Genomic DNA, 23318 nt, shown 5'->3' with positions numbered 1-23318 from the left:
CGGAATTGCAGGCCCTTAATTAATGAATTGATAGGTTTCCTGACAAACTTTTAGTAAAATACGAATGTAATATCATGATATCGGAACACGTGTTCCTAAAAATGCTAATATTTTTTCATTTCGTCATTGTATATTATCAAGGCAAATGCAGGTGCATAAAAACGTGTTCCGATATATATGGAATTTACAAAAAAAATATCAGGAAACCGCCTCCAATCCTTTTTTTAACCGGATTATCAATAATTTGAAGAGATTTTTGATAAAATAGCAATACTCATTTTACTCCGTGTACCGAGAGCAATACCAAGAAAATATAATGTGTTAAGCTGGAGCGACAAAAAGGAATAAGTACTCCGTTTTCTTGACAAACGTGAATTTTTGTTTTATTTATTGAGTTAAAAGAAATAAACATTTTACTTTCTTAACTTAAATATGTACACGCAAGTAGTTTTCTAATTTTGTTCTGATAAATTAGGATTAAACTTTTTTTTAAATACATTTATACTCTCCGTTTTAAGGTTATCTGGAAGGAGATTGTATATTTGTACACCCTCGTGGACAATGCCTATTTTGCCACTTTCAGTCCTTACAGTATTTGTGTACAATTTGTTATGTTGCCTTGTATAATGTTCGTGTTTTTGTGACGTTTGTTTAAATGTTGTGTTTGTGTATATAAGTCTATTTTGGATTTTGTAAATTAAGAGGCATATGTTGTATTCGTACAATTTTCTTATTTTCAAGAATGTTACCTTGCTTCTTATTATTTCAATGTGTATTCAGAAATAGTGGTCCATACCTATAAACTTCATAGAATCGAGCAACACACATTAGTACAGATTAGAACTTATTGTAAAGATTATAACAAAATAACCGATAACACGAGCAAAAAAATATATTTTTGATTATTTTATGTAAGAGAGCTTGCCTTATTATTCTATATTTGTATTAGTTAACACTATACACGCTCAGGCCTTTAAGCCTAAGAAGAGAAACCGATGTTCTTACTTTGATATTTTTACGAGGATAAATGAGCTTTGAACAATACAAAAAAGGTAAGCTGACGCCTCCGGTTTTAACCCCACTTCGTGTGAAACGAATTGGAAGATTGTTTGAATTTATTTTATTTTGATGAAAAACATTTCGGATTTAATTATTCAAAGAAGCGAACCAAACTGGATTATCCGGCTTTACTTTTTAAGGGAAAAAGAAAAATAATCAATTTTCAGAACAAAGGGAAGAAAATATCCTAATGTGATTAATTAAGTTCTGGTTAACCGACAAAAAGACGCATTAAGGAGAATATCGGACTTTTTCACTTCACTATCTCTTTTTAGCGTAGTGCGTCGAGCGTCCTGACAACAACTACAAAGGAACATTACAACATTACACCCTTTTAACTAGGGGGATAAAAGAGGACCCAAACAACCAATTATTATGGGAATTAGTCTCAATACGCCTGATTGACTTCTAATAAAAAACAGCATGTGAACAAAAAGATCATTCGTTCCACTTCGTATACGAGGTTTCGTGGCAGGAGGGCGAGGAAGAGAGTGGTTGGTCCTGTCAACCAAATACCTGTTTTGGAGTTGTACAAATTATGTTATGCTTTATCTAGCCTGTTTAAGACGTTTTTGAATAGGTTTGTTTTCTCTGTTTACATCTTTTATGCCTTTATCACTCACTGTATCGGTAAAAATAGATTTTTAGACTGTTGTTAGGCCCTCTTGTTGACACTCTCACACAAGAGGGCAAGACAGATTTTTGTATTATGTTGAAAGATAAAACAGAGAAGTTTTGCGACATGAAGTTGGATTAGAATGTAAATCGAATTTTAGAATGGAATTATAAGTTATCGAAAAGAAAAAGCATATTTTACGAATGAACAATTTCAAGAAAATTTGAAGGATAAATAAAGATATTTTTAATATTGGCTATTTTAACAATGGGCAAGCGATCGGAATTTTGAAATCTTGAATTTTAAAACATTGCATGTACGAGTATATCTGTTAATTTAGCATCGAAATCTATTCGATTAATGCGACATTTCATTATGTTGTTGGACATGTTCCCGAAGGCTTTTGTAATAGGGATGACGAGGTTAGTAGTGCCGAGTCTCCTGTTGTGAGGAAGGGAGATGTTTAGGGAAATGGAGGCTTCTGTGGTTATTTGGTTAATTCTTGGCGATCTATTTCCGCCCGTTGCAGGCTGTGTTGAGCATTGTGGACAGGCACTGCAGGAAATGCTGAGGCTTTGTACCTGCATTACGGAGAGACTACAGGGAGCAAAAAGCACTTAGCATTCCAGGATACTCTAGACCTCTGGACTATGTTTGTGTTCGTTTGTTGAGACAGTTTTATGTAATAATTAAATCATGAATTATTCATCCTGACTGTATTCATCCAATACTTTCTTTTAAAATAGTGTATTTTCTATACAAAATAAATAATGAAAACACCTTCGCTGTTCGGCGGAAGATTGTTCTATGATATTCAGTTCAGGAAAGAAAGATGAAATTTTGAAATGATTCTCGAAATTGTATTCACTCCTCTACTAACTAAGACTGTTCGATTAATGCACATTGCACATTGAATAAAACATGGAGATTATTTATTTAACACATATTAAAACTTGGGCTGTGGAAGACGTTTTGTGTAGTATATTTAAAAAAAACTCGCTTTATATTATCGAATTGCTATAGTAGAATATAGAATAAATGGACCTTCCATTTTCTGTTTCTCATAATATGATTATTCATTTAATGTTATCAAGTTTAATTTGTAGAACTCCATTATAGTTTTTTTATTAGTCCTTATTTTATATATATAATAATATTATTACTCAAATGCTTCTGTTGTGTAATAATTAGTAATATGCGTGACAGCTGTTTCGCCTTCTGAAGGCCTTTCAAACTGACAGTTTGTTAATGCCTTTAGAAGGCAAAACAGCTAAAATCTGGTGTGTAGCAATAATTCCACAGCAGAACTTGTGTACAGTATTTTTTTTAATAAATCGAATAATTGTATTATTGAATCCATATTTATAAAAAGTGTTTTGTTTGTTTGTCCCCTATAGACTCAAAAACTATTAGACCGAGCACTGGAATGAGATACGGAGTCGAATAAATGTCGTTATGATGAAGTTTTTTTTTAATAATTAACAATGCGGTATACATTAATGAATGGTGGAAGTTGGGGACCCCTGAGGAAGACATGGTAGGATAAAGTGAAAGAAAAACTTGTAAAATTTTTTTTTTCAATTTTGTAGAATAATATTATGTCTACCTTAAAAATAGACCCAGACTAGAATTCAATTAAATTCATTCTCAATACCTTACTCCAAACCACTCATAACCACGAGCGACTCCGGGTACACGTCAGCTAGTCTAGTATGTAAAAGAAAAAACATTTAATTTGTGTTAGTTCTCTCGTGCACATATTGCGTGAAAAGATTGAGACAAAGAATATATCTCGTGCACAAGGAGAACGATTTTCAAAATCATACGTGTCACCGATATATTGTTTGCTTATTCACTGATATCCATGACACGTTTATTTACCTCCCTGGAGTGTGCGAATGATGTTTCTTTTTATATTGAAGATTATTTATATTTGTGGAATTGTTTTTGAATTTGGAATTGAATTTATTTTTATATTTAAGATTATTTATATTTATGGAATTGTTCTTGAATTTGAAATTGAATTTCTTTTTATATTGAAGATTGTTTATATTTATGGAATTGTTTTTGAATTTGGAATTGAATTTCTTTTTATAATGAAAATTATTTATATTTATGGAATTGAAACAGTCGTTTGTTTTCATATGCATGATTCAATTAGATACTTGGGCGTAATAATCGACAATAAACTTCGATGGGAAGATCATGTAATTAATGCCACGAGCCGTATAAGGAAACGGGCATATATTTTCAGAGCATTGCGAAATATACTAAACAAAAACACACTAAAAACATTATACTTTTCTCTGTGTCAATCAATTTTATCGTACGGTATAATTGTCTGGGGAGGATGCTCTAAAACTGTACTAGATCCACTAATAAAAGCCCAAAAATTGATAATACGGACCATCTACAAAGCACATTATATACAACCCACGAAGGACTTATTTAAAGACTTTAAAGTTCTTAATATAAAATCCTTATATGTAAAAATTGTTACCTCTTATTTTAAATTCAAATTTCCAAAAAAATATATATCCGATTCAAATTATAACACAAGATACTCGAACCAATACAACTATATTATTCCGGCAACAAAAACTTCAATGGCACAGTCCAAGTTTAACTTTCTTGCCCCTAAAATATTTAACAATTTATCAATTGAAATAAAGTCAATAACCAAATATCTCACTTTCAAAAAGGCGCTTGATGACTTTTTGATTAATGATTGTGACAGTGTTAATCACTTGTTTCTCACTCTCAGATAGTGAATAAACAACTATGTACAAGTAGGCATGTGTATATGTGTGTATGTATGTATGCATACATATATATATATATATATATATATATGTGTATGTATGTGTGTATACATATATATTTGTATATCTTTGTATGAATATGTATGCATCTATAAATATGAATAAGTGTGTGTGTGGATGTATGCGTGTACACGCGTATTTACGCGCTCATACATGCATGTACACTTACACAACCAGAAAAGAGAGTTATGTATTTGATCTTTTCCTGCATAATAGCATGTCTTAGACTTCTAAATTTTTTTATTTTTTTTTGTTTTTCTTTTATTTTATTTCTTCTTTATTCTTTTTATTTTTCTTTTTTTTTGTCTTCTACTTTCTACTTTAACATTTTTATATTTTCTATTTCCATTATAATTCATTCTAATATAATCTTTCATACTTTAAACATGTAAAATTATTTAATTCATATGTTAATACTAGACCTCACATACTAACTATATACCATTGGTCGCCACGAGACAGGCAGTCGCCTAGTGTGGTGATTTAATGTATCACATGTAAGAAAATGTATTATTGTATTATCATGTATTCTATAAATAAATAAAAAATAAATGATGATTATGTTTTTCATAACACATGAGAAAATATTTTTTTTTACCAAACGTTAAATTTTTATCCGAAGTTAAGATGGTTTAAATATGAAGATTTTATCATTTATTTATAATCAGAAATATCATTTTATTTACTTACATCATTTTGGGCTTTAGAATAAATAATTATAAGATCATACTTTTTTTAACAAAAAAAATACAAACATTCCCAGCTTATCAATAACCTGACAATAATTTGGAAATCCTAAGTTTTCAGTATGTCTATTTATTGTTGGATTGAAGATGTCTACTGACCCGATATATCTATTTCCCTCAGAATTAATTCAAAATTACAGAATGGTTTACATGAAATTAAAAAATATATATTTGATTTTTTTTTATTTATTAACGCCCTAATGGGCTTTTACCAAAATAGGTAACAAGTAATACAGTTGTGTTAGGTACATAGCTTAAAATAAATAATGATTTATGATTATATTAAGGTAAATTAAAATTAATAGTGCGGATTACGGAAAGCAGTGTGTTCACTACGGAATCGTGAATTCATACAAGTGATTAAAAAGGTTTCGTTTTATAACTAATACGGAATCTTTAAACATGTCTACAATATTCCCAAAATTATTTCCAAATGATGTAGTCTATTTATAGGTGTATGAGCTTCATAGTTGGTTTTAAAATTGTCACAGAAAAATGTTGCACTTTGCCTCGTATTTGAAACCACACAAGAAACCCAATTACTCGCAACCGTCTGAAGACTATGGCATCCACAATTAGGAAATGTTGTGGGGCTGTAGGTAGTAAGGAGGGGAAGAAGATGGGTATAGGAAGGTGGGAAGTACCTAACTATTCCAATCTGGTAACCAAACACGGCCAAAACCGTTTCATTTCAATTCTGAATGGTGATCTTACATACTGAGAGTATCTTTCTTTCTGGGACGTGCCGCAAATATGCTATATATTTGATGAGTAAAATATAAAAATAACACAAATTATTCAGATAAAAATTACTTTGGCACCCCGCAATTTGAACCCGCGACTTTCGGCTGGCTAGTCGAGAGTCTTACCCAGCCATTAAGTCGGCCGTCGCGTGGATGTAACAAGGAATGACAGAGATACGTAGTACCTCACGTACACTATCAGTCTTCCGCTGCACCATGGCCGTTTGTTAGCCAGCTAGTTTTTATTGTAAAAAAACGAGTTTCTTTCATTCCGGTCACATACTTCCACTATTGTACCACCGCTTAACTGGGGTAAAGTACTCTGGAGTATGAAATCCGAATTAATAAGTCATCACTGGACAAGCCGTGGTTTCCTCGTGGCTTTGTTTCCCACTCTATCCTGTCCCTATAGCCACTGGTTTCAAACAATCTACATTTATTTGTACACCTTGATTTCCACGTTTCACATTTGCACACTTGCTGTGCATTAGAAGTATTTTTCTAGATTGCTAAGAACATATTTCCTTTTTAAAATTTTATTGCAATAACTTTTGAAGGTAATTCCCAACGATGTAATATTAACTATTGAAGAAGAAGATAATACTCACAATGGCCGAGTGGATTCAGACGTTGTCCCTGTTAGACAAATATCGTGAATTCTATTCCTAGTTGCAACAGTAACTTTTTTATTTCACTTTGTTCCACGTTTCATTTGGATTTATTAGTATTATTATCTGTTTCAACGACTAGTATTTGTATTGGCTTACCAATTCGGAATATTTTCTAGATTTTTGCTCAAGTGTAATTTTAGAAACAATTATTTTTGGTAAAGTGTTTTTTTTTTTTTTTTTTTACAGTATTATCGCACAAGAGTCCCAACTGCTCCCGTCTGGAGCCAGTGAGACTATGGCATCCCCAATTGGGGTATGTTGTGAGGCTGAGGGTATTGGGGAGGGGAGGGAGATGGGGAAGAAGAAGGTGGGGAAGTACCTGGCTATTCAGATCTGGTCACCAAACACGGCTAAAGCCATTTCAAGCAACGTTTCAATTCTGAATGGTGGTCTTACACCAGGGCGATACTGAGAGTATCTTCCACTCTGGAACGTGTGTATAATGAACGTTGTTCATTATAAAAAAAAACCATTTGGTAAAACACCACTTGACCGGTTTTGACCGGTTTCAGTACCACCGTTCCTTGGTCAGGGTTGAAACTAACTTTAAACTATATTATTTTTATTTATTTAATACATGTTACATTATTTTGAAATTTACATAAAGTAGATATAATGAATCACCATACTAGGCGGCTGCCTGTTTCATGGTTTACAAAAGTATTGTCAATATTCTGATTCAATTATATTCCGATAGGTGTTGAAGTGGTGGTGGAGGTGTGACTGGGGGGGGGGGGGTAGGTAGAAGTTCGGGTGGGAGATAGAAACAGCTGGTGTGAAGAGTGGGAAAATATTCAAAATAGGACGAAATGAAAAAAATGTAGAATTATAATTAGGTTTTCCTTGCTATTAGGTGTTGAAGTGGGGGTGGAGGTGCGACTGGGGGGGGGGGGGGGTAAGTAAAATTTCGGGTGGGAGATAGAAACAGCTGGTGTGAAGAGTGGGAAAATATTCAAAATAGGACGAAATGAAAAAAAAAAGTATAATTATAATTAGGTTTTCCTTGCTATTTAAGGATATGTTAATTTCTAAGGCCTCAAGTTATTCAAAATAAGAAGAATATTGATCCATTATTATTATTATTATTTCAACACAAGCTAAAACCTTTTGGAAGAGTATTATTCAAATCTCTTAATATTTAAAAACCAAATGTAAATATTATTATAGATGTAGTTACTTTATTTATAATAATAAATAATAATAATCTTTATCAAAATTGTAATTCTTTGAAACTACCCAATTAGCGAATTCGCAAATATTTTTATACAAAACTATTTTAAGATTGTACATTTTTTACCTGTTATTATTGATGACTGTTGCTGGTCCGTCCTTGAGACGTGAATTTATGGATATTTGGCTCCATTTTTATTTATTTCGCTTTCAGTACGTCCACAAAATTGACATGAGATTTATTTTTTGACGAAAAAAAAATATCACTAAATATTTCTGTCAATAAATAAAAACATCTCCGATGGACTAAAAAACGTTTTAAAAGATTAAAGAACCGTTTCCTAATAAATCTCATGAAATAAAAACCCTTATCGATTTCATGAAAACGATTTCATTTTGATTTTATTCAAATTTAAACATTGTCAACAATTTCCGGTAATAAGTCGTTCAAATTGCTTTTGATAAAATATATTACAAAAGGTTAATATATTACAAAGATTCCTGGTATGGGTACCATCGCCCTAAGAACTATTTATTGGATAACCATCACCCCTGCCATAGGATACCCCAAGTGGATCGCTAAGTTTCGCATGGGTTCCCGAGTTCATGGGGTTGTCTAGGCGGTGGATGCGTTTGCCCATCTTTCTTGTGGTGGGTCAGATATGAAGAGACTGGTTGAGGAAGACCTTCTGATACTCTCTCTCGATCAATCGCCTTGCACCGCAATGGGAATGATGGATTTATACCTCCGCCACTCTTGGACACATTGGTTCCCAAATGCCTACCGATCCCCCAAAATATTCTCTCCTTCATTTTCCTAAAGAGACTTTCCACACTAAATCTCCAAAGATGAAATAGGCCCTGATTTATTTCCTCGCGGCCTTCTGTGTGGAACGACTATAATAAAAAAATCTTAAAAGCTAAAAATGACAATTTATGAAATTATAAAGCTTGCGGACTTTTTGAGATTTGATCGAGGATACAAATATTTATTTATTTTTAAATCATCCCTTATTCGGTTAATAAATTTTGATGAAAATTCGCAGCCCTTAAGTACCTTTTTGATGAACCCTTTGATGGATTGGGTCCGTAAAATGTTGATGAACCCCGAACGTCAAGTGCCTGTGAATCCGCCGTGATTGATCGGGGAAGAATAGTTTAATAAATAAATCTTTTTTTGGCTATGGATTTAAATTGATTCAGAAAACAAAAAATTACGTGCGCGTTGAATGGCAGTAAAGCAGGTTCATGAATGTTTCAAAGCCAGTAGATTTATGAACAATGGAACAGATTTGTTTATCTTCATTTTACCCACCTCATTTTCACTTCCTTCAGCTTCTAACGAAACATTTGTTTGTAGATAAAGAAAACTACACACTTGAAAATTTTCTTCTCGTTCTGTGTTGGATCCTAACTACTACCTGCTATACGAGAGTCGTATCCATCTGACTTTCGACCAGCCTATATATAAAAAAATTACAGCCGTAGTCGTCGCCACGATTTTTTTAAGATATCCAGGACCGGCACTACTCATGCGAATTGGAGCAGTCCGCTCCAAGCGCTAAATTGCCGAAGCTCTGATAATACCAAACACTTAACAGACCTACCACATCGCACTAGAGATTATTTTTCATAAAAACGGTGGTATATTGATTGCAGTGATCACCTGCCAAGGCGTCTACTGGTTTCGGCAAGAGGCGCCAAAATTTTACCCGCGCCAGGCGCCGTTTGGTTCAGGGCCGGTCCTCATGATACCACACGTAATAACAGATGTTCTAGTACAGCATAGGATGACAAGAGGAATAGATGATAAATTGATTATTATATGAAATTTCTGAATCAGTGGATTTGTTTAATTTTTCTTTAAGCAACATTAAAACTTTTGTTGTATTATCTTTTAAAATGTTAAGAATGAATAAATACTCTAGTACTATAAGTTGATGAATAATTTACTAAAGATAAATAAAAATAACGAACAGATAACAAACAGACATTAAACAACATAAAATCAAAAACAAAAAAAAAATATGTTTGTAAATCGATGAAATTTCACGATGATTGAAACCATAATGTTTATACATATCATTAATTCAATCATAACATTTCATGCGATATATTTATGTGCTGTATAAAAGAACAAATTGCATGTTAGAAAATGCTTTAAAATAAACGCATTTTATGGGAAATCATTTAGCAAGCATGTCATTTCCGATGTTATTAACGACTGCGCAAATAGCAATATTGCATCGGAATATGATAACAACGGGTTGCGTGGTCAAATACATTTGGTGCTCGGACAATGGACATGCAGCCATTTTGTATTTTTAATAGTGACATTAAACTGCATTTTAAGTCTGCTAAATGCATTACGGTAGTAACAAATTCAACAAACAAACATATTTTTCCATAAAATGATAATTTTTATGTCAGATATTCATGCTTACGAAATAAAATCAATATTTTTTCCAGTTTTCGATAATTCATAACTTTACGTGGTATTAGTATAAAAATCAAAACAAAGCATGATAGAAGATAGGTTTTACGACGCGCTATAGAAATATCAAAGAAGCAAACAAAAAAGTACGTCAATTGTAGTGCTTTTGATTTTGTAGTAGTAGCACTAAGCTGTCAGGCAACGCATTAAGTCATGTGCTATCTGTAAATTGCCTTAAAAGTGCCAAAATGCCCCTCGTGTAATGAGAAAGTTTAAATAACTCGGCAAACACCAGTAAAAACGAAAGAATAACATTTAATTTTTAAATACACGCAAATTACTTTTTACTGTCACTTTTTATAAATAAGACAACATTGATTTTCGCTCATTACGAGCCGACTAGAGCACAGTCTGGGCGCTCAATTGATAAATTACAAAGTCATTGCTGTAGCTAAATAAACTTCACCGTTTAAAATAATATAATCATTCTGTTAATTAATATGTTTGCTGTAAAATAATAAACAAATCAGCAGTAACAACGAGAATCAACAATCAATGCAATTTTGTCGTTGCTCTATTATGGCACTGACGGAATCACTTGACACCTCAAAATCCGTCAGTCACCCAGGCCTATAGTTTAAAGACATTTTTTTAATATCTATCTTTGTCATACATGAACAACGTTTTAATTTAGAATTTACTGGAAAAATTTGATTGATTAAGTGTTTCTTACATGCCACATTTTATCCTAATTTTGCTAATAACAAGTTTAGACATAACGTAAGAAAGATCGTTACTAACTGACTTCGCCTATATTTCTCAGATATTTTGATTACTAGCCAAAAGTTTTTGTTATCTTTTTAATGTGTGTGTAATTTCTTTATTGAAATAATAAAGCTACATAGAAACAAATGTTACATAACATTTTATAATGAACTTATGTAATTTTCCAGTTAGAAGAAAAAAAATTCTCGGAGACTATAGCTAGTATATTTGTGAATACTTAAAAATAATAAGTACAATATATTGTTTAAAAATAGAAGGTATAGTTAATTTTTTTAAATATTTTTATTATTTATAGATATAAAAAAAAAAGTTGATTTACCTAAGATATATTTTGAAAGACTAATATTTTATCAGGAAATTGGCAAGCTATCACTTTTTAACGGGATCATTTTTCTCCGTGCGTAACGCATCAATCCCAGCATTCACTTACATCAGGCATGTTTCTCGATCAACAATAATATTAAGGTTTCGCGGTTTCTGTCAGTTCTAGTCCCGTGGCTCGGTATTAATTGCTCGGAGCGCAGCACGGGGGGTGTTTTTACATCTCCCATGAAACAAAGCAAATATCCTCGTCTCCTAGTTTTCCTGTAATCCTGCGAACAAACAGCGAAGTGGGAGATATTCATGGTGTCTTCGGAAAGGTATCGATGTAGCTTTATGGTTCTAAAAACATGAAGGCTTCCATTGTGTCCCAGAGGATAGTATTATCCGTGACGCGGGGGACAGAACGCTGTAGGAGTTATGTTTGGATAACGTGAGCTCTTAAGCACTGCTCTGACAATGCAATCTACCAATGTAGCCATGTTGCTTCTGTTCTGTTCTCATTCAACTAGCTCGCTGGATCTTTTATAATAATATCGTCATCTGCCTGAAGCAGACATGTTCAATTTATTAAGCTCCGTTCCACGTGGAACGTTCATTTTAGGTACCTATCGTGCATTGCATGAAAAATGCATTGAAAACAGATCGTTCTTTGGGGGTAAAATTAAATGTGTTCGTTCGTATTTTGCTACTTTCTTGGTTATTTATGTCAGTGTTTTCAAACACTTTATTTAGCCCTCCGTATGCTTGGTGAAATTATATCATTAGTTATGCTTGGAGTCTGTGGGACCCGGCCTAATTCGTTCGATTTTTTTTTTTTAAATATTTGTATCCATTAATGTTAATTTTTTTCTTTTCACTTTCGTTAGAAGATTTATGTTCTAATAAAGAAATACTTAACATTTAAGAAATTATAACTCTTTTGTTCACCATAAGCCAAAAACAAACGCTCTAAAAATTTAACATTTTTTGAATAATTACGTAAAACCTAAATAAAATAAAATCATACGCAAAATGACACACTGTGCATTTATTGGAAACAATTTTTCAATATTCAACTTGGAAACTAATATTTGTGATTAAACTACCTTACAAATTTTACTCCGAAAATTGCAAATTTTTGACAGAAGAAAATTGAGAGTTCTAAACAAATATGAGTTCTGTAACAGTGACATTCATACGTTGTCTTACAATATTTTGTGTTAGGGCATTTTGTACATCTATGCTTTTTATATCAGGGAGGTGGTTGAAAATCATCATGACTAGGGAAATGAAATAGGGCATTTTGTACATCTGTGCTTTTTATATCAGGGAGGTGGTTGAAAATCATCATGACAACATTTAATTTTTTTTTTTAATTATTCATCTTTTTCTTAAATTAGTAGTGCTTCAATATCTCTGCCGTTAGTCCCAAAGGCATTGTGCTTAGTACAAATCTAAAAAAAAAATAGAAAACAATAAGACTTTCTTAAAAAAAAAAAAATGGTTACTTTCAAAATAACTACATCATATGCCTGGCAGGGTATGTGAGACCCGCGCGGACTTTGACGGGGCAGCATAGTTAGAACTAGCTTCTCTTCACGTAATGTCGGCGTGAATCATTAGCGGCAGTTACTGAAACGCATTGGTGGGCAAAATTTTAAAGAATTACAGCTATTTATAAATTCCCTGGGTCTGTCAGACTCTACAAGGTGCGTGGAAGGTTAAGGACGCCAATCACACATTCATTGCTCTTTGTGGAAAGAATGCGTTGTTAACACATCCCATCCGATTACCAAAGCTTAGAACTTCTTAAACTAGTTCGATCATTATTAGATCAATTAATTAAACCCTTTAAATGAGTGGACATTAATTTTGGTGATTAAAAAACTGTCATAACATTGAGAAGGTCTCATTAAGTATCTAATCTAACAAGATGTCTAAACTAATATGTATAACATGTCAACACTTTTATTCGTTGAGTGCTGAGTACAGTATTATGTATTTGATGCTGGAAGATGATCAATCAACAGTGCTGATTAAATAAAAGTCACCCCGTCAGAACAGGCATCACGGAACTACAAATACCAGATGGCTAGGTATATCCGCTACATCCGGGACTGCCACGTTACGCCAAAAGTCTGTTTTTTGTTTTTCATTACATCAGGTTCATGTCATTAGTGCGATAGTTTGAAAGATTTTTCTGTTTGTCTCAGAATGTCGCGAAAAAGAGCAGAGGTTTTCATGTTTTAATGAATACAAATGATGTTTTTAACGAAGGCAGTGCAACACCTGTACAAAGTAACTTATCCTTTTTTTTCTAATTAATATGGATAGTATGTATATTACTTATTCTTGAATGCTTATATAGCGCACATAGTATAGTACAATACAGTACAGCATAGTCAAATATTTTTAAAATTCGAGTAAGTATTGAATGACTTGTTTTTTTTTTCAAATTTGTATTTAAAGTTTTACGTAAATTCGAATTGCCATTTTGGAAAACTAATAAAATTTACAAAAATATCTCGATGAAATATTGAAACACGTATGACGTAAAATATTTTCAGTGAAATCTATAATCCATTACGAATATTACTATGGCCAAATAAATAAATCAATGTCCGCCTTGTTTTTTTTTATCTCCCAATACTACTAAGTCATTACTCACACTAACTTGAGAAACGGTGGATAGAGTTTTGTGACGTCACACCCGCTTTGCATTTTGCCAAACACGCTCGAACCGAGTACTGGTTGATCTGAGGCACTTTATTATTTAATTTGGAATATAAAACATCTTTTGCACGCCTAGGGCGGGGGAAAAACTGACTCTTGCGTAGCCAGGCGTGGCAAGACGGGACGACTCTCATGAACAATGCTTTATTCAGCCAGGCCATTTGTTCTTTACACCTTCTGGGGTAGTATATTTTATTCTAAATTATTAAACTGCAGATTTGGTGTATTATGCCGTGTTGCGATTACCATTATTACAGTGTCTACCTGTAATATTAGGGCAGATGTGTCTGCCCATCTGCCGGGCCGTGATGATGGATACTGTAATGCTGTCCAAAACGTTGGCTAAAAAAGGAGCTAGCGCAAGACGCATAATACCTTAAAAATAAATCGCCATAATAATTTTGGCCGTGAAAATCTCAAACCATATCCGATAGATTAATCATCTATTTGCAGTACATTTTTTGTTCCAATATTCTTAAAATTTGGAAAGTACATTTGGTACCTGTACAAAAAAATTTAAAGAACAACTAAATGCAATATCTGTACTGTTTTAAAAATTTCATTCTTTTAACATCATTCCTCTGGTTACGCCATGCTGTGCTAGAGCACACGTTCTTCCGTTTGGTATCTTGAACAATGACGAGGTAACGACTACGGCCGAAGTTTTCAGGTATAAGCCATGGCATATAAGAATTCACTTACTATTCATTTCATTATTATTTGTTTTTGCAGTATGCATTTCATTACTATGAATTCAACGTTTAATTTTTTTGATCCGTGCCAAAAACATATTGTACATCAAATACATTGGAATAATAATCAGAAAGTTATTTCTCCTTGAATTCAAATACTTTCCCGTTATAATAATCCATTCCAGTGATTCTTATTATTCTGTGAATGTCTTTTTTTTTAATTTGTCAAAAAATATGTAAGGAATGGTAATTTTCTACCACTTTAGTCATGGATAAATTTATGCGCCAAAATAACATTTATAGCTACCATTCTTCTACCTGCCAACCTGATGTATTTTTACGTTTAATTTTTTACTCTCAAAATTTCCAATTGATTTATTTTAAAAGTTTCTACTGATTTTCCCTAATAAATAATATAATTTTTAAGATGCATCAGAACATATTTGGTTAAAATTTCTTTCCATTGAAGCATTTATCACCCGCCCAGCCATCAAAGGCTAAAATTAATCATTTTCTGTTTCTTTATGGTACATGTATCGTACCAATTATTGGTACCTGTAATGGACTGTATTTTTAAAGAGAAAGAAAAAATCAAGCGACGATGTTTATTTATCACAAGGAAAATTAGGAATGATTTTTGTTTCATTTGGAAGTTCTGGTGGTTTCTGGAAGGTTCCATAGGTACTATTATTAACTCATAAGTGTACATCTAATAAGCACCATTGTTTAAACAACACTAATTGTTTTATGATCACCACACGACACTATTTAATGTATTTAACTAGGGGAGGATAATTTACACTATTTTACGTACTTTTCACGAGATTAATTGTTACAAGGGGCGAAATAATACGCAACTTTCAATGACGATGAAATATATTCAAACATAAAATAAAATGACAATTTTCGCGTTTGTATTCTGTTTTAGAAATGGAACAAAAACATTGGATAGGGCGATTTGGATAGGAACTGGAATGTGTAATAATAATAAAACTGTTTGAATATTAAAGGTTACACATTATTAATTCTCCTGTAAATCAGGCCAAATTATTTTCTTAAATTTCTTCGCCAATAAAAAGTGTAAAAGCTATTTATTTCAATTCGTTCCAAAGCCAAAAAATTTCAAAATAACCCACCAACGCAAAGTCGATTATCTGCAGGGAAGCAGCCTATATTTGGGGCGGGAGTATATGATTTCCCTCCCGACAGGCGATTACTCAAGCAGCTGTCATAATTTGTTATTGAAAAGTTATCGGCTACGGGAAATGCTTTTTCCAAATTACTTCAGTCATTTCTACACAGCTCACGCAACTTAAATATTTCAGATGCAAAATAAAAATTTATCGGCAAAACATAAAAAATGTCTCCGACTACTTTTATTTTTCACAGCAATTTATTAACACTGCTGGCACTAATAAGAACCAAAAACAAATTCACTGTAATCGTATGAATGGTGTAGGAACGCGTACGGAATAAAAAAAGTAATTATTTTAGAATTTTTATTTTTGCTTGAAAAGTATGTCTCTTTAAGTGTTTTACCCAGTTATGTTGGGTATTTATTCAGTAAAGTATGTATAATTCCCTTGGACTCCAGATAGTGAAAGCACGATAGCGCGACACAATGGAAAATAAATCAAGTTCCCGTTATTAGAATAACAACACGGAAATAAGAAAATCCTAGTTAAATTAATAATACTTTAGTTTATCACAGTCCCTGAAACGATAAATTTTAGTTTGTTAGTAGCGTTGAAAGGGTTGACATAAATTCTGAAATAGTGTACTTTCCACTTACGTTTTAATATATTTTATCAACTCAATTGGACAGGGTTCTAATTTCATTTTACCTTGTTCTAAGATTCGAGGCGTCATAGGTTCAAAAGACGATTTTACAAAATCTCAAAAAAAATAGTTTAACATATTTTGAAGGAAAATATGTAAATATAACATGTACGTACCATTTTAGAACATACCCAAACGTGCAGAGAAAACCATATGCAACTTGCTAGGATGGTTCTGAAAATTATTTTGGATATAGAAATGAATTAAAAAAATGGTTTTGCATGCAAATATCATTTAAAAAAATATATCAGTTAGAACCTTGTCCAACTGAGGTGAATGTTTTCCTAGAAAAAATGGTAGTTTTTAACAATGTATGAGTAAGTTTATGCGAATTAATTTTTTTATGTAGGTTTTGAAAAGCTCAACACTGAAATTGAATTTGTTCGTAGCCTTGAATTTGGTTTACCTTTGACACATTTTATTGGTTGTAAAGGTAAAGTTTTTTATAATACAGTGCGCGGTGGTTTATCAAACTGTCATTTTAAACTAATGCTCTCTGTGTCAAGGCAAATTTGAAATGTGAAAGCGAATTATAAAATTCCTAGGATGTACGAATTAAGTGCCTCGAAACAAATTGACTACAATATATATTTATCTCGACCAAAATTTTAAAATGGTTTGTTTTTTGAGGCAACACGGCCTGTTGCCTATTATTCCAAACATTAATCAATAAACTTGTTTTTCAAAAAAACTTAATTATCCCTCAACTATTTTTTAACGTAAATAGTAAAATAAGTTTTTACATTCGAGATAAATTCTTCACCGGTAATTGGTATGCCCACCACCAAATATCGACATATATATAAAATAAAATAAAATTCAAAATACGTCACAAATTTTACAGATTAATGAAATTTTATTACTATTTATGTTCAAATGCTAATAATTTATTTATTATGCACCACATTCATTTATTTAAAAATATTTGAATTTGCTTAAAAATAAATCAGCGATACATATGAAAAAAACATAACGATCACTAATAAAGTGAAGGTTATGTAACAAATTGTAGTTAACTATGTTAGATCATCATATTATTGTAAATTTTCATTTCATCAAACTCATCACATCATCATCTCCATTAGAGTAGTGATCACTTTCATACATCACGATGAGTAAAGGTGAGGAAATGACATATTTTCTTTCTGCTTTTTGCAGAGGCCGACTACACCCTTGACGACTCCTTTTGGAATGAGGAGAGTCCAGTCGGTAAGTCTATGGGTTTTTTATTAGTAGTGTCTAGGATTAATCTAGTAATACAACACATGGAAAAAATTCTAAAGAGACGTGATAATTATTGATCATATATATTAAACGCAATTGTAGTTACCTACCTACAATGCAAATGTTAAACTAAATTAATTGATAGGTTTATCTAAAAAGACGCTGTCTGGATTGCATTTAGTTCGGGTTGAATCTTGCGATCATACATAAAGATAGTTGCCAATAAAAATGTGCGGTGAAAAAATGAAGACAATGTTAGTAGTTGTTATTCGAAGTATGATACAGTTAAAAATGACCGAGGGGAATAGGGTCCCATTAGCTCAGTTGGTAGAGCACTGTCACGGAAAGACAAGGGTCCTGGGTTCGAGTCCCAGATGTGACCGTTTCCTTTTCTGATTTTTCTGTTTCAGATTTTCGTTTAGAAATCACTAATATTGTCTTCAATATTTAAATTAATTGATTTTCTTTTTAGATAACTAACGCGGACGGGTTGTTTCACAAAATCTAAAAAAATCATCTTTTTTAGTTAATTTAGTTTTGTGAAAGTTCCATTCAAGTTTTGTTAATATTTAAGTTCAATAAAGCAACTGGCCCATTATAATATAATAACGGAACATGAATAAGACTTTCACAAAAATTGAAAATTGACATTGAAATTTGATGAATTGTTTTTTATTTACTTTGTACGAAAATTTTTTTTTTATTGAAATGATTATAAGTCTGACCTCCTTGAAGGAATTAATATTTTCGAATAGAAATGACGATGCAACAAAGTGATACATTTTTGACCTTCTCTTTGGGGGTACATTGCACGAAGTTGACGGTACTCTGCAGGATTTTATATTTAAGTAGTGCGTCAAATATAATATATTAATCAATCTCAAAATCGTAAGATAAAAATACGATTCAATTTATTAGGATTTATCTCATTTTAATATCAATCACTAGATATTATCAATAACTATCAATGAAAGTTTGAAATCAACGAATATATATACCAAACAAAAAAGTAACGGTCGCAACTGGATCTTGAACCTGCTTTCTTCAGACTTAGTTCTTAGTCCTTTCTAGAGTTCGAGTCCCGGTTTATTGAGAGTTGGTGATGTTATCTTCTTCGCTGATTAAATTAAATGAGATGCCTAGCAAGATAACTAAAATAATTCTGGCTTTACTTTATGAATGTTTTGAAAAAGTCATATTTATTTTATTTTAGAGACTTGTATAGTATAGATTTGGGTGGGAAATTAAAGAGTTTCTCACTTAAAGAAGGCTAGATAATGTATAGGGATCAAATAGAAAGGAAAAATAAAGGGAATCAGTCCTGCGCGCAGAATATACAATGATTTGCAGATGTGCTCCAGTGTAAGTTTCCTTTCATTAGTGCTTATTGAATGTGTCACTTTCCACTTAATTCTACAACGTGTACAAAAACCTACACAACAAACCACAAATGAGAGTAAATTCGGCCCGGAAATGTAAGGAACTGCGAGTTTTGTACGTGAGCAAATAAATCCGTGTTTCTAAATTAATTAAACTAGGCATTAACCAAAGTCGATAAATCAAGTGAAATAACACGCGTGACTTTGTTTTCCACAACAATTGCTGACAGGCAAAATGGGATTCCGTTGCCACACAAGTTTGACCCTTACATTGTTCGGTCACAAAGGCAATCATTATAATATATTAATGTTACTTCCATCGTTTTGTCTCCTAGCTCGCGATGAATCTCAAAATTAAACGTATAAGGGAGCCACCGCTTCGATCCAGGGAAACTGTAGTACCACTATTTGGAAACATTGTGAGGTGAAAGGAAATAGTAGGAGAAGTGGTAGGGAAGGGTTGGGAAGTATCAGCAATTCAGATCTAATCACTAAACGTGAACTTAAACTAAATCACACATCACATCACACTCTTACCAGGGTAACAACAATTGTGGTCTCATCCACTCATCAAGGAAGAGTAAAAAAAATATGGTATGTTTCTAAATATTTTCTGAGCTTTGTCTGGTTTTAAGCTTCCAAACTATACCTACTCAGAGCTAATGATCTCTCTGACTTTCCCCAATATCTAATGTATTTTTTTTTAATGTTTCTAGGTAAGCGGTACTCACTTTAATAAGAGGTATATCACCATCCTTTCGATAGCTGTCAAAAGCGTTATTCATATGATGACGTATATTGTTGATGTATTTATTTATAAAGACCAAGTTTTCTATTCGGTTTTCAAAAATATGTGGAAAATATATTTGACTCGTTCGTGGCTAAGTTGGCATCGCGTTTGCGTCCCATCCAGGCATCGTACATTTGATTTTTCGGCTGGCTAAGTCCTCCATCAAGACACAAGCAACATTTTCCTTTTGTTTTGGCGGTAGTAAGAGATTTTTAAAAATTGTTATTCGTAACCTGGGAATATTTGTCTATTTTTAAACAAAATTTGACTATTAATAATAATTTCTTATTTTGATAGCTTATCGAGAGGACTGTATGTCATAGTGAAATACCATGGTGAAAAACAAAAACACCTGCTTCAAAAAAAAAGATTTCGCTATTCCAGTAAAGACAAAAATCTTTAAAAAAAGTCGTTTCAAAAAGTACCCACGGATGGTAGAATATTTAAAGGAATTCGGATATCCCCAGAAAAAAGGCTTCTTCTGTGGAATTACGGGATCAAATAATGCAGGCTTTCTTTGCTGGGTACTATTTACATTAGGGGTTTAGTCCCTTGAAATTAGCATACAAAGAAATAAAGGAACTCAAAATTCAGGGGGAGAAACGTACGACCTAAATTCCCAAACGCTATTATTAAATACGAAATAACAGCACTCAAAATCCCTGCGCCAGTTAAAATATTCATGTAACAAAATTCAAAATTAAATATTTTTACTATCAATAAATTAACAACATTGTGATTTGAAATAACACACAAATTATTTTCAACTTACATAATAATATCTATGGACCTCCTAGTTACGATGCATAAGTTAGATAATATTGCCTGTAAAGCTGTTTTATAGCTTTCGTAATGATAGTTTCATTATTATTTATATAAAGAAAAACGCTTTTCTTTGTAGGCAACTTGAACAAGGAAACTGGTACATTACACTTGAAGAAGTGTCAATTTCCTTTAAAACGTGAAATAAACTGACATCATAGTGGTCGTCGTTTTGAACACAAGTAACACACAATTTAAACACAAATGTTTAAATCCTAATGGGCAAGCCGCCTGAAAGGTACTTCATCTTAACAAAAGATTTGCGATGTGTATACCGGTGAGATTACCGTCAATTTTACGACTCGTTCTGTGCTCAACATTTTGGCCTTGAACCTGCCGATTTTTGTGTTTTATTCCTCCTAAGCATTAGTCTCTTTAAAAAACGGATTCCTTACATCCTCTTCTTATGGAGACCCACCATCTCGTATATCAAAATATAATCCAATATCAAGAAATTGGTACTTTATTATGAAATGAAATGTTGATTTCTTAGAGATGTAATAAAATCCCTTAAAACAAGAAAGATTATGCAGATTATGAATAACCTGATATTTTTATTATCTTATATCATTTAATAATTAGCGACAATTTTTGCTTGACAAATGCTCTTAGACTTAGCCAGGCAGAGTAAATAAACCGCGACAACCTAACTTTTGATTGGAAACGGCAGATAAAGTACTAAACAATTATCATTGTAAATCTTATGTCTGTGGCGGTTCATAATATCAACCAATACTGCACTGTGGCATCACCAGCCGACACTGTCGGGGTCCCGCTTGCCGTTGAACAACCGAGCATTTTAAAATTCGATTCCCAGCGCTAATAATTTCATTAAATAATAATAAAATATAATATATTTTTATGTAGACACCTGATACACGAGTGACTTTTTTATAAACATTTTAAAAGGTACAAACCTACGCCTGCTTTTTAATTGTAATTAATACTTAAGATAGTGTATTTTATGTAACAAATTGACCTTTAATATTTCGATTAATTTTCATCTGAAAATGGGGGTGGACGGGTGCATATCGCAAGGGAAAAATACTTGCTTGACCATGAAGTAAGAGCCCTGTCTATTATACATTCTATTTGCTTTGGGCCCGCAGATATTTCAATATTAAATAACTGCTGACCCTGTACAAATGGTAATGGGCTATATAGTCGAATTTGACAGCCACCTCTGATCTGGAGCCCCAAAATACATGGAAAAAACCTTGACTCTGTGCAGAAACAGGCGGTCCGTTTGATAGTTTCTTCTATCTTAATAAAACGGATTACAATCTATAGAGCACAGGCATCAGGTAGGTATGCTGTCCTTATTAAGGACGACGCTCCAAGGAACTTGCGTCATTGATCCCTTCGGCACCCCTGCATACTCGGGAAACACGCCAAAAGCGCACCCGATAATTTTTTTTTTTTATTATTTTTAAAAAGAAAGACAAACATTCCCGGGTTACGAATAACCTGACAATATTTGAAAATCTCCTACTACCACCACAGTAAGCTGAAAATGTTGCTTGTGTTGTGATGATAATATGAAGATAGTTTAAACATGAGAACGAATCGATTCTACGACTCGTTCTTGAGTTCAACAATTCGGCTGTGGAACGATATGCCGGCCGCTAGGTTTCTTACCTCCTACAACATAATTCACTTCAAGACCCGTGTTCACTCCTTCCTCTCCCCAAAAATACCCACCACACAGCATTCCCAGAGATAACATAGGCCCTAAAGGAAATTTGTTTTCTTCAGGACCTCCTGTGTGGAGTTAATATAGAAAAAACACACATTTGTATTTGCGGCGAAACAAACGCCCGGTGGGAATTTAGAACTGCCACTAAATGTGTGCTTGCTTTGTTAGTATATCATGCAAAGGAGATATTTTACAAAACCTGATTAAACAATGAATTCAGCTTGAAATACAATCCGCCACTTCCAAACGAAGTGTACTTAAGGGTAATATTAGAATTGTTGAAGCGAATTCTAGAAAATCTTTCTGAAAAAGTATAAATAAACAATTAATTATGAAAACTAAATGTGTTTATTTTCTTTAAATTTAAAAAAAATCATCGTTTGCGGCATTCTTTCTTTAAATAAAATTAGGATATTTATTATACAGGGTTTTCCAATAAGAGGTGATATTTTGATATTAAATCATAAAAGATAAATGGTTTCGTTGCTTGTATGGCACGTAGCGCCATATTGTTGAAAGTAAACGTTGTCCAAATCAATACCATCTAATTCCTGCCATAAAAAAACATTAATCATCTCTCGATAGCGCAATCCATTCACCGTAACTGTTGCTCCAGCCTCATTTTAAAAATTAAGGTCCAATGACTCCACCGGACCATAAGCCTCACCAAACAGTAACACGTTGAGGATAGAAAGGCTTTTCAACAATAACTCTTGGGTTTTCCGAGCCTCCGATGCGACAATTTTGCTTGTTGACGAAGCCACCGAGGTGGAAATGGGCCTCATCACTCAAG

The 23318-nt window shown here is 32.9% G+C and overlaps 1 protein-coding gene across 1 annotated transcript in view; it reads left to right on the top strand.

Annotated features, from left to right (window-relative positions):
• The window catches only part of mmd (disintegrin and metalloproteinase domain-containing protein mind-meld), a 689072-nt gene that overhangs the window by 314764 nt on the left and 350990 nt on the right, over nucleotides 1-23318 (top strand). The window contains exon 4 of the mRNA XM_089634149.1: nucleotides 17773-17823. Within this exon, the coding sequence (XP_089490275.1) occupies nucleotides 17773-17823 (51 nt within the window). The remainder of the gene's footprint in view (nucleotides 1-17772; nucleotides 17824-23318) is intronic.

This window comes from Hesperophylax consimilis, chromosome 8, assembly GCF_061612785.1.
Source record: "Hesperophylax consimilis isolate HC1 chromosome 8, BYU_Hcon_1.0, whole genome shotgun sequence".
NCBI classification, from domain to species: Eukaryota; Metazoa; Arthropoda; class Insecta; order Trichoptera; family Limnephilidae; genus Hesperophylax; species Hesperophylax consimilis.
Note: the sequence above shows the minus strand (reverse complement) of the source record. Positions and strands in the feature narration are given on the sequence as shown.